The sequence below is a fragment of the Elephantulus edwardii genome, unplaced genomic scaffold (assembly GCF_000299155.1).
Source record: "Elephantulus edwardii isolate Elephantulus edwardi_28Jun2011 unplaced genomic scaffold, EleEdw1.0 scaffold00134, whole genome shotgun sequence".
NCBI classification, from domain to species: Eukaryota; Metazoa; Chordata; class Mammalia; order Macroscelidea; family Macroscelididae; genus Elephantulus; species Elephantulus edwardii.
In genome coordinates, this window is record NW_006399884.1 from 7691460 (window position 1) to 7703732 (window position 12273).

Genomic DNA, 12273 nt, shown 5'->3' on the forward strand with positions numbered 1-12273 from the left:
TAGCTCATTCACCTCATATAGACAGCCTTCCTCCCTTTTATGTATTGTTTATTTGAGTGGGAGTTTACAAATCATAGCAGTTTTTTCATTCACATACTTTTGTTGTTGTTGTTCGATGCCATTGAGTTGAGTATGACTCCTAGCGACACTATGAACAAAAGATCTGAACCCTGTTCTGTCCTGTGCCATCCTCATACTTCCTGACACACAAGAGCCCATCGCAGCAGTCACTGTATCAGTCCAACTGGTTAAGGGTCTTCCTCTCCTTCACGGACCCTTCACCCTTCCTATCACCTTGTCCTTCTCCAAGGAATAGCCCATCCTAGCAACACGCCAACGTATGTGAGGTGCAGCTTCATCATTCTTGCCTCCAAAGAGCACTCTGGCTGCACCCTCTCCAAGATGTATTTGTTTGTCCTTTTGGCCGTCCATGGTGCACTGTAGGCAGTTCTTAAAAAGCTCAATGCTCAAGATGGACATTCTTGACTAGTGAAAACAAACCACTGCTTGCTTTATAGAAGAATTCCGAAGATATTTGTGCTTTAACGTTTATCTCAGGGCAATGGTTTTTGGGGTTCACCCAGCATCAATGGCTGCAGAAGGTCTACATTTCATGAAAATATGAAGTTCTATTTTGCAGTCCTCCCCCTTTTGATCAGTGTTCTTCCACAGAATCTTTGCTTAAAATATTCAGTAATGGTAGATGGGCATCAAGCAGTGTTTCTGGACTTATGGCAATGGAAGCAGTTACTCAGGCAGATAATTATCCATACTCTATATCCTCCTCCTGTTTCTGACTCTTCTTTCTTTGTTGTACCACATAGGTTTTTCAGTGGTTGGGGTTTTTTATTTGTTTTTAAGTAATTAGCCAGCTGTTTCCTTCAGGGTGCCTTTGGGTGGACTCGAATTTCCAACAGTTCTATTAGTAGCTACATGTTATAGAAGAGTGCTTCAACTCCTTGCATCACCTAAGGCCTCCACTGAGGGCTCCACAGTTAAAAATTTTTCCCTAGGATATGCTTTGTGCTTATGAATTGGAATTTTTTTAAAAATGTTTAAAAATTAACCACAAAATTAATCAAGCTTCATCCTCATGTCCTTGTAAATCTCGTCTTTGAAATAAAAAGGTAACATCACTTCCTGTCATCTTCCTTCTAGGAGTCTTTTGTCCACTGAAGCAATATGAAGATCTTCTTTGTAGAACCTGCCATTTTCCTCAGTGCTTTTGCTATGAGCTTGACTATGCCTCTGACAACACAGTATATTTACAGGAGAATATGGGAAGAGACAAGCAACTACAGCATTGCATTCGACAGCAACATTTCTGAGTGTGAGAAAAACAAAAGCAGTCCTATCTTCATACTCCAGAAGGTAAGAAATGAAATTAGCCCTAAAGTGCAATGCAGAAAGGGCTGTTTAGCTGGATGTGAGAGCTCTTGTGGCCTAGTGGTAAGAAACCACGCTGCAATCCCAAAGGCACACAGTTCAAATACACCAGCTGTTCTGCAGGAGAAGGATGGACAATCTCCTCCTGTGCAATTAACTGCCTCTGGAAACTCACTGAAGAGTTAGGTATGAGTCGGTTCCAACTCTACAGAACACAACAAGCAGCTGGATTTTTAATTAAAGAAAGGCTTTGTGCTCATTGTTGTTGTTATGTGCCATCGAGTCATTTGCGACTCATAGCGACCCTATGTACAACAGCCCTAATCCCTGCTCTATCCTGTGCCAATCGCATGGCCTCTGACACACCCATCCAGATTACCCGAGTCACTGAATCAGTCTACCTGATAGAGGGTCTTCCCCTCCTGCTCGGTCCCTCCACCTTACCAAGCATGATGTCCCTATCCAAGGACCTGTCTCTCCTTACAACATGTCCAAAGTATGTCAGACGAAGCCCCAGAATCCTTGCCTGCAAGGAGTAGCCTGGTTTAACCCTCTCCAGGATGAATCTGTTTGTTTTCTTGGCAGTCCAGGGTACATTCAATACTCTTCTCCAGCACCACAGCTCAAAGGCATCAATTCTCCTTCTATCCTCCCTAGTCATTGTCCAACTCTCTGATGCATAACAAGTGATTGCAAAGACCTTGGCCTGTATCAGGCGCACCTTAGTCTCCAGAGAGACACCATTGCTCTTGAGTACTTTAGAGAGATCCCTAACAGCAGACTTTCCCATCGCAATACGTTTTTTTGATTTCCTATCTGCCGGTGCCAAGAGTGCTGACCGTGAGCCAAGCAAACTGAAGCTGTGAACAATCTCAATCTCTTCACCATCCATCCTGACACTGCCAATTGGTCCAGTGGTGAGAATCTTTGTCTTCTTGACATTGAGCCTCAGTTCATACCGAAGGCTGCAGTCCTTGACCCTCTGCAGCAAGTGTATGAGGTCCTCCTCAGTTTTGGCAAACAGGGTTGTGTCATCTGCATAACGCAAATTGTTAATAGATCTTCCACCAATCCTGACGCCACAATTCTCCTCATAGAGCCCAGCCTCTCAGATAATCTGCTCTGTATACAGGTTGAAAAGGTATGGAGATAGGACACATCCCTGGCGTACATGCTTCCCAATTTTGAACCATGCAGTGTTGCCCTGTTCTGTTCTGACGACTGCCTCTTGGTCCAAGTATAGGTTTCTCATTAGCACGATTAAATGTTCTGGGATTCCCATTCTTCTCAGAGTCAGCCACAGTTTATTATGATCCACACAGTCAAATGCCTTTGCATAATCAATGAAACACAGATAGACATTCTTCTGGTATTCCCTGCTTTCAGCTAAGATCCATCTAACATCAGCTACAATATCCCTAGTACCATGACCCCTGTTTTTTTAGGAATGACCGTAATCCATTACTGTCACGTTGATTCTAAAAGAACTGCCTCATAGTGTCGTCTTGACCGCAGACTACCACATCTTTTCTATAAAGAGCTGCTAGTGGGTTCAAACGTCAACTTTTTAGTTAGCAATCCATTGCTTAACAACTGCACCACTTGTTATTTTGTGCTGTCAAGTCTGACTCATAGCAACCCTTTGAACTAAAGACCTGAACCCTGCCCTATCTTGCACCATCCTCATCATCTAGGACATATTTGAGTGCATTGTGAAATCACTGTGCCCATCCATCTCATTGAGGGCCTTCCTATCCCGTGTTGATCCTTCACTGGATACCCCAAACCCAAACTTACTGCCATTGAGTCAATTCTGACCCATAGAAGCCCCATAAGATAGAGGGAGCTTCCTGATAGGGTTTCCAAAGCTGTAGTTTTTAAGGAAACAGACTGCCTCATCTTCCTCCCCTAGAGCAGCTTTGGGTTTGAACCCCCAACCTTGTGGTTGGCTGCTGAGTGTTTTAACCACTGAACTACAACTAGGACAACAAAGAGGAAAATTGTATTTGCTTTGAGGAACTTAAACTCTTTGGAAGTGATAGAACTGGTTTATGAAAAATAAAGAGGAAAATGCTGATGAGCCAGTAGGGTAGACACAGTCCCTGGGCATTGACAGATGAGCTTGTTGAGAGCTGGGGTGGGCTTGAGAGAAACTGGATCTTTGAACGCAAAGCAGAAGGAAATAGAATACAAATACAAGACAAAGTGGACAGGCAAAACTAGCAGAAGGGAGCATGGCTGAGGTTCTGTAGATCTCTTGTTTCAGAGAAATGGGAGGGTTCTGGGGGAGGACACTCAATGAGATGGATGCTCAGATCAACCCAGAGAACTTGGGTTTTTAACTTTGGATGAGCTCATTTCCAAGATCTGTAAAAGGCTACCAAAAATCAGAGATGTTTTGGTGGCACAGTGGTTAAATGCTGGGCTGCTACGGGAGAAGGATGAACCGGTCAGCTTCCCTAGCGATTCTGCTTCCAGCGTGGTGGGGCCCTTTGACTCTGTCCCCTGGTGTCACTGTGCCTCAGAATTGACTCAGTGTGGGTGCCTTCTTCTAGAAGCATGAGGGAGTCTAGTGTGGCCCAAACCGTTGGTATTAAGACCTCTGTATCTATGCAGGTGATGAGCACTGACTTGAAGTCCAGACTGTCCCACTGACCAGGGCCCCTGTGCCCCAAGAAGTGGTCTCCTTGTGGAGATGTTTGCAAACTGTTGAAATGGAGTGACTTGTTTTTCATTGAGGGTTTTTGAAGAGAACATGCTGCCCTAGATCACTTCCCTTAGAGTTGTTGCAGGTGCTGGGCTTGTTCTCGACTAGGGTATCAGAAACTACCACACCACACGCAGCTGGGACAGGGGACAGAGGGGCCTGCTTGTTTCCCAGGAGGCACTGTTGGGCCCTGTCTCAGGATGCTGCTCAGGGAACATCTTTGCTCAAAGGCCAATATTGGATGCTCTCCGCTATTCCCTGAGCCCCTTCCTCTAGGACAGGTGGGGCTCAGACATAGCCCAATTTCGAGTCCAGGCCTCCACAGTAAGGCACGATTCGGTACTTTGTTTCATTAAAACAACAACAAACTCCAACTCATTGCTATGGAGTTGGAACCAAGTCCTAGCTGACCCTCCCAATGGAGTCCCTGGTGGATTCAAACCTCCAGAGGTGAGGCCTTTGAGTTAGCATCACCACACCCTACAGACTAGGCCACCAGAAGGGAGGTTTACGCTGCAATCTCTGAAAACGTTGGAAATGTTGCCAGGGACACTACGTGCAAACACAGTATGTGTAACCCACATATGCCTGTGGCAGGGTTACCAGAAACCTTCAATTTCACAGTGTCTGTGAAGTAAATACCATAAAATGAGGTCGGCTGTGGGCTTCCACCACGTGCTCACTCAGAAGAATGTGAGATTTTGTAAACTATCCCAGAAACTAACCCCCCAAATTAACATGATTTTTTTCCTGCCACTTCCCTCAGCCAGCAATTGTTTTTAAGAAGACTGAGCACATGACACTGTTGTGTTGGACTTCTTAATGTGATACCCTATTTATTTGTCCTAAAACAAGAGTTAATAACATGACAATCCTCAAACCAAACCCATGAGCCAATTTTGACTCATAGCGTGCAGGGCTATTTTTTGTTTTTAAACAGAAGCAGGCTGCCATATTTTTCTTCCATTGAGTAGCTGGTGGGTACGAAATCCGACTTTCTGGTTAGCACCAGAGCACATTAATCACTGTACTGCCAGGGCTCTGACACAGATTCCAGAACTCCCAGACACGACCTACCAAGAAGAGCCAAGTTGGTCGTCCTGCATGCTGCAGTCAGCATCTGCAAAGCCGGACCTCTCTGTCTCTGTCTTTGCAGGAAGTGCAGAAGAAAGCGTCTCTCTTTGGCCTGCAGGTGGATCTATGTGGCTTGATCCCTGGGATAGTGTCCACCTTCATCCTGCTGTCTCACAGTGACCACTACGGAAGGAAGCTGCCAATGGTCTTGTCCTGTGTGGGCTCGCTGGCCACCAGCGTGTGGCTGTGCCTGGTGGTCTACTTGGCCCTGCCGTTCCAGCTCCTGCTGGCGTCCAGCTTCCTCGGCGCCCTCTGCGGCAACTACACCACCTTCTGGGGGGCCAGCTTCGCCTACATCGTGGACCAGTGTAAGGAAGACAAAGAGAAGACGGTGCGCATCGCCGTGGTGGACCTCCTGCTGGGCCTCATCACCGGGCTCACCGGCCTGTCCTCTGGCTACTTCATCCGAGAGCTAGGTTTCCTGTGGTCGTTTCTGATCATCACTCTGGTCATCGCTGTTAACTTGATCTACATCTTGTTTTTCCTGGGCACACCCACCACAGAGATGCAATCTAGGGAGGTTTTGGAATCGTGCGCCGAAGCCTTTAAGAGCCTCCTTCTCAGAACCTACCTGCTCTTCAAAAACGCCGCTGGCCGCCGCGGGGCCCTGCTCTGCCTGTTGCTTTTCAGCATGATTGCTTATTATGTCGTCTTAATCGGCATTTCCCCGATTTTCATCCTTTACGAGCTGGACGCTCCGCTGTGCTGGGATGAGGTGTTTATTGGCTACGGCTCGGCGCTGGGCAGCGTCTCTTTCGTGACGAGTTTCTTGGGAATCTGGATTTTTTCGTACTGTATGGAGGATATTCACATGGCCTTCATTGGCCTGTTTACCACGTTGAGTGGAATGGCGTTGGTTGCTTTTTCCAGAACGACGGTGATGATGCTGTCAGGTGAGTGGGGTGTTTTTGTTTTTTTTGTTTTGTTTTTTTAAAAAAAGTGTATTCTGAATGTAATCGGTTAGAAAACTTTAATACAATTGACCTTTGAACAACACGAGGTAAGGGGAACCTGACCACCCGGTGCCGTCACAAAGCTCCATATCACTTTATTTTATTTATTATATTGTTTTTGTGCATGTGTGTACCATCGGATCGGATTCGACTGGTCCAGGAGGAGATCTCCAGCAGAGCGTCTGGTGGATTTGAACTGCGTATCTTCCAGATTGCAGTGCAGCTTCTTGCCACTAGGCCACCAGAGCTCCCTCCATATCACTTTATACTCTCCCCAAATTTAACTAAGAGTCGACTGTTGCCCAGAAGCCCTCCTGATAGCATAAAAAGTGTTCTGTGTGTTAGGCACTGTGCCCATCTAAAAGCTGCATTTTCAATACAAAATAAAATGGTATTTTGCAAAAAGTGCATCTTTGTGCATCTGATGGCAAAGCTGCAGCTCTGGCTATAGGAATTTTGTTTCATTTTTGCGCACTAGTCCTTATTCAGGACTCGTTTATCTTGACATGGCAACAAGGAGGAGTGGGGAAATGACATGTGTTAAATATATTCAAGAAGAAAATTCTTTAAGAAAATTCTTTGAAGCAAAGTTTTACAAAGTTGATCATTCAGCAAATTGGTAGTTCCATGAATTGCCTTTTTTAATGAACTACCTTTTCATAAACGTGCCTGGTCTCTCAACCATCGTATCACCTTGAATGTTTTTTTAAGATTATTATGAAAAAGCATTTGCAAGGTTTGGGCTGCTGACCAAGGGGTTGGTGGTTTGAACCTACTAGTCTGCAGGGGGGGAAATGAGGCCATCTGCTTCCATCAAGACACAGCGTGAACCCTAGTAAAGTCATACTTGGTCCCATAGCAGCACTTTGTACTGAAATTGGCTCAACAGTAGTGAGGTAACCTGAGCTTAAACGGAGCTCTTCAGTGGGAACGATCCCACTGGGACCCTGGGAACGATGAGTTTAGTTTTTTTACCACCTGTTCCTTAGGGAAAAGGTGAAGAGTGTTTTTGAAGAAAAGCAGAATGAACAAACAGAATTTGAGGGCTTGCTCTCAGGACAAGTTACTGAGTCTTTTTCTCATCTGTAAAATGGGCATTGTTGTTGTTGTTATATACCATTGAGTTGGAACTGACTCATAGCTGACCCTCCAGTGGGTTTTCAGACACAGTTAATCACACAGGAGATCACCCATACTTCTCCCATGGGGTAGCTAGTGCCCTTGAACTGCATGCCTTCAGGATTGCAGTGCAGCTTCTTGCCACTAAGCTACCAGAGCCACTCACTGCCCTTGAGTCTAGTGTGACTCATAGTGACCCTACACTGGGGTTCTGAGATGAATTCTTTACAGAAGGGAATGCCCATCTTTCTCCCATGGAGTGGAGAGTGGGAACCTCTGACCTTTTGATGAGCAGCTCAACACAATACACACTATGTCATTAGCATGGCAAAACCCAATTCAGAGGGTAGAAATGAATAGTAGACACAATTAGCACAGTGTCTAGTTTTCGATAAATGCAAGTTCTCCCTCCTGTCTCCCGTAGGACTGCCAATACCAAGTAAATATTTGTGGAAATACTTGGAAAACTTTAAAGGCCAACGTAATATAATGTTATTTTATCATATAACTGAAAATGCCACTGGCTGCTATAGTGGTTGTTAGGCTACAATGAGTCTATTTTCAACTCGTGGTGATTGTGGGTGACAGAATGGAACTGTCCCATAGTATTTTCTAGGCTGGAATTTATCAGGAAGCAAATCACCAAGTCTTTGTTCTGTGGAACAGAAATGTGACTTCAAATTGCCAATATTCACTTAGCACTTACACATGTATCACTCACCAAAATCATAAAACCCATTGCCATTGAATCTGTTCTGGCTCATTGTGACCTTATAGGACGGAGTAGAACTGCCCCGTAGGATTTCTAAGGCTGTAATCTTCACAGATAGAGCCCTGTTTAGTCTAGTGTGTTACGTCTTGAGCTGCTAATACAAAGGTTGGCAGTTCAAAGCCATTTGGACAAAAACAAAGCTATCTCCACCCACCAGGACTTACAGCACTAGAAACCTGAGGAGGGGCTGCAATGACTTAGAGACCACCTAAAGCAGTGGGTTTGGGGTTAAAGGTCTTTCTAGGTCACCAAATCTTTCTCCTCTAGGGCAGCTAGTAGTTTCAAACTTAATATAAAATCTTTTGATAATAGCCAAATATTTAAACTCTTCACCACCATCAGAGCCTTTACTGACTGTTGAGTCATAATTTCAGGCCAGGTGCAAGTTTCTTCATGAAGCTGTCCAGCCACAAAGATTGGCAAGGATGGTGATGTAGAACTGGTTTACCAAGAAAGGAATCAATGCAACAAAGAAATACTAACACTGAAAATGCCAAGTGTGGAAAGAGCAAAAGCCAAAAGCCAACCAACAAAGAACCAATACACAATCACAAGCTGCTAAACAAAGGTTATCACCATAGTTAGAGCTATGGTGGCAAGAAGCTGTGCTGCAATCCCAAAAGCACAGGGTTCAAACCCACCAGCAGCTTCACAGCAGAAGGATGTTCAATCTCCTTCCCTGTGATTAACTGCTTCTGAAAACCTGCTGGAGGGTCAGCAATGGGCCGGTTCCCACGCCACAGCACACTACAGCAACAACTATAGTTAGGGGGGAAAAGCAGATCAGGACCAGTTGGTCAGTTGTATAGACCTGGACCTAGCATAGCACTTACTCAGACAAACTGTTGATTGATAGCAGCCTTAAAATAAGTATTCTAGAGTGACCTAATCTTAAACTGGCTCGCCTCATGGTCTACTGTAATCTGTTAAATAGATGCCCACAAATAATTAAGATACGTTGCTGCACACTTTTAAATTGACGACCGTGCTTAGAAACACATTTTGCCGTTATTTGCAGCAACATGTTAATTTCGTCTTTAGATGTACTGTGTTAGGATGGTGGTGGTGGTTGTGCTCCGCTCCATCGAGTCAAAACCGACCCATAGCTGAACTTCCGGCAGGTTTCCAGATGCAGTCAATCACATGGGAGGAGATTGTCTATCCTTCCACGGAGCAGCTGGTGAATTCAACCATGTGCCTTTGGGATTGTAGTGCAACTTCTTGCCACTAAGCCACCGGAGCTTCCAAGGATGTTGATAGATTAAATACTTGACAACGATTCAATATTTTAAATTGACTCTCCATCAATTTTCTTATTTATATAGCCAACAATTTCTAAACATTTCTCTTACAGTCCGGCTGCTATTCATTTTCTCCATTATGCCGCTGTCTGTTCTCCGGTCCATGTTGTCCAAAGTGGTTTCCTCTGCTGAACTCGGTGAGTTTCATTTGCTTAAGGAATATCCAGGCGTGGATGGTTCCAGACAGCCTTACTCAAGAGCCTAGTGCAAGAAAGTGAGCCATATGCCCTGTTTGATTTCCCAGTTCTCAAAGTTGCCTCTAGGCTACCAGAGCTCCCTCCTTCCTCACTAGCACTCCCTTTAAAGGCTGGATGGAGCAGGAACCAAACTAATGTCCCAGAAGATTCCAGTTGATTCAAAGAAAGAGACCCTGATGAAGGCTATCACAAGGCATGGGACAGGCTGAGGAAACCAATTAGATTGAGGAGGCGGTAAGAGAGGGAGGGGCAGAGTGGGAGCACCTCCCCTCTCTCCTCTCTCTCTCCCCGCAGGCCAAATGCAACAAGAAACCAAACCGAGCTGGGGAAGTCCAAGTGACATGATCTGTGGGCTCCTGAGCCTTGAGAGAGTCAGACAGAGAGTAACCAGCAAAAGGGGAAATAAAAATGACGTTTCTTATAAGAACTAGTTCTTGGTTAAGAACAAGCAAAAAAGCACTACCTCTGAGTCAAATCTAACTTATAGCAACCCTGTAGGACAGAGTAGAACTGCCCCATAGGATTTACGGAAGCAGCCAGCCACACCTTTCACAGGAAGTGGTGGATTACCCTTTTGAGGAAATAACATATTTGCTGTTGTTGTTCAGTATCATTGAATCGACTACAACTCCTAGCAATCCTATGAACAACAGATCTGAACTTGGCCCATCCTAGCCAACTCCATGATCTCTGATGTGGTTATATTGTCATAGTCACTGTGTCGATCCGTCTTCTTGAGGATCTTCCACTCTTTCACTGGCCTTTCCCAGCATGATATCTTTTTTCAAGGAGTGGCCTCTCCTGAGAACATGCCCTAAGTGTGGGCGGCAAAGTGTCCCCATCCATGTCTCTAAGGAGCAGGCTGGCTGCACTTCCTCCATGATTTCAGGAGAAGAAATTAGGCAAAGAGGAAGAAAAGGACACGGCCCACCTTTCCCTTGAAAGTTTAATGGATGGACCCCTAGTCAATGTGGAACTCCAGATAGAACTCAAAATTGGTGGAGTAATGATTGATTCTTTCTGTCTGAGTTGGACCTGACCGTACAATCACCCTTATGTCATGGTCAATGCTTAAGAACATCCTCTGCCAAACTCACCATGCTGGCATATCCTCATTCTTCTTAGTCTTGCAAACGCTCATGGAGCAGAGATCGTTTCAAGCAGGTAAGGCAGAAAAGCAGGTTTGGGTGTACTGCTTGGTATCAACTGTGGCATAAACCTTCAGGACAACATGAGTGAGGCTGTTATCAGGAGGGACCAGTACCTTGACAAAGACATCACGCTAGGGGTGAGAGTCAGGGGGAAAGGAAAGCCTTACTGAGACAGACACATTGTCTGCAACAATGGGCCCAAGCACAGCAGAAACTATGAGGTGTGCTGGCCTGGACTGTACTTTGCTCTGTTGTACATGGGGTCATTACAAGCTGCCTTCAAGGCACCCAACAGCAATAACAACAGCACTGAGTTGTTACTTAATGAGCTAAGCAGAGCAGGACCTTGTGGTAACTGAATGCTTTTTATCAATTTGAAGTAGGGATAGAATTGGCATTGGATCCTGCATGATAATGCACTCTCCTTCCAGTCAGAATTGGGAACAGGGCCCAGCCCTCCTGGTGCCTCACAGATTAGGGTGCGTATGGAGAATGGGGGTTGGCATCTCGGGCCTTCAGTTGAGGGCTGTGGCTGAGGCTGGGGCAGGTTTGCAGAAATAACAGTTTTCAGATGAATTAGCTGCTGTTAGTGTTTGCTTCTTGGGAGCTCTAGTAGTAGGTAAGGCGCTGCACTGCTAACCCAAAGGCAACAGGTTCAAATCCACCAGCTGCTGTCTGGGAGAAAGATGGGCAATCTCCTCTCATGTGATTTTAAAGCCTCTGAAAACCCAATGGAGGATCAGCTCTGAGTCAGTTTTGCCTTGACAGCAGAGAACAAATTTTGCTTCTATGTTTGTCCTTAAAACCATTGTCATTGAAGCCTTTTCATATTTTTAATATCTGCCGGAGGTCAACAACTCTGTTTTTTCATTGTAGTTTTATTTGTGTGCATGACAGAATACATAGAACATATCTGCCATTTCTACTACCTTTCTAAGTCAATTTTTGTTACTGAAAAGACATGTAGCAAAACACACAGGAGCAGCTCACTAATGTGCCCGTGTGCCATTGGTGACACAGACAACACTCTCTGAGCTGGGCAGCTGTCCTCATTCTCCTGGTGTGAGTTGTTCCTCCCCAGTAACTTAAGTTCATCCCCCCATCAAGTGTCTTATCTGAACTTTCGAATTCCTGTTGTCATACTGATTCTATATAGATTTTAAAAGAGGACAGTGATCAATATTGGCATGTTTTATACATTAAGCTAAATTATTGCTTGGTTTAAAAAAGACTGCAGGGGATAGTTTTTGTTCAGGGATTATTTTTACCATTATGAAGTGGCATTCATTGTGTTGTTATGTGCCACTGAGTCACTTGCGACTCATAGCGACCCTATGTACAAGAGCCCTTCTATCCTATGCCAACTTCGCCAACTCAAACACACTCATTCTCACCACTCCACTCACAGAATCGATCCATCTCATTGAGGGTCTTCCTCTCTTGCGCCGTCCCTCCACTCTCCCAAGCATAATGTCCCTCTCCAAGGACCAATCCCTCCTTGCAACATGCCCAAAGTATGTCAGACGAAGCTTCAGAATCCTTGACTCCAAGGA

The 12273-nt window shown here is 45.1% G+C and overlaps 1 protein-coding gene across 1 annotated transcript in view; it reads left to right on the forward strand.

Moving 5' to 3' along the window:
• Positions 1-1182: 1182 nt before the first annotated feature.
• The window catches only part of SLC46A3 (solute carrier family 46, member 3), a 24837-nt gene continuing 13746 nt past the window's right edge, over positions 1183-12273 (forward strand). The window contains exons 1-3 of the mRNA XM_006894085.1: positions 1183-1371; positions 5250-6120; positions 9426-9509. Coding sequence (XP_006894147.1) covers positions 1183-1371; positions 5250-6120; positions 9426-9509 — 1144 coding nt within the window. The remainder of the gene's footprint in view (positions 1372-5249; positions 6121-9425; positions 9510-12273) is intronic.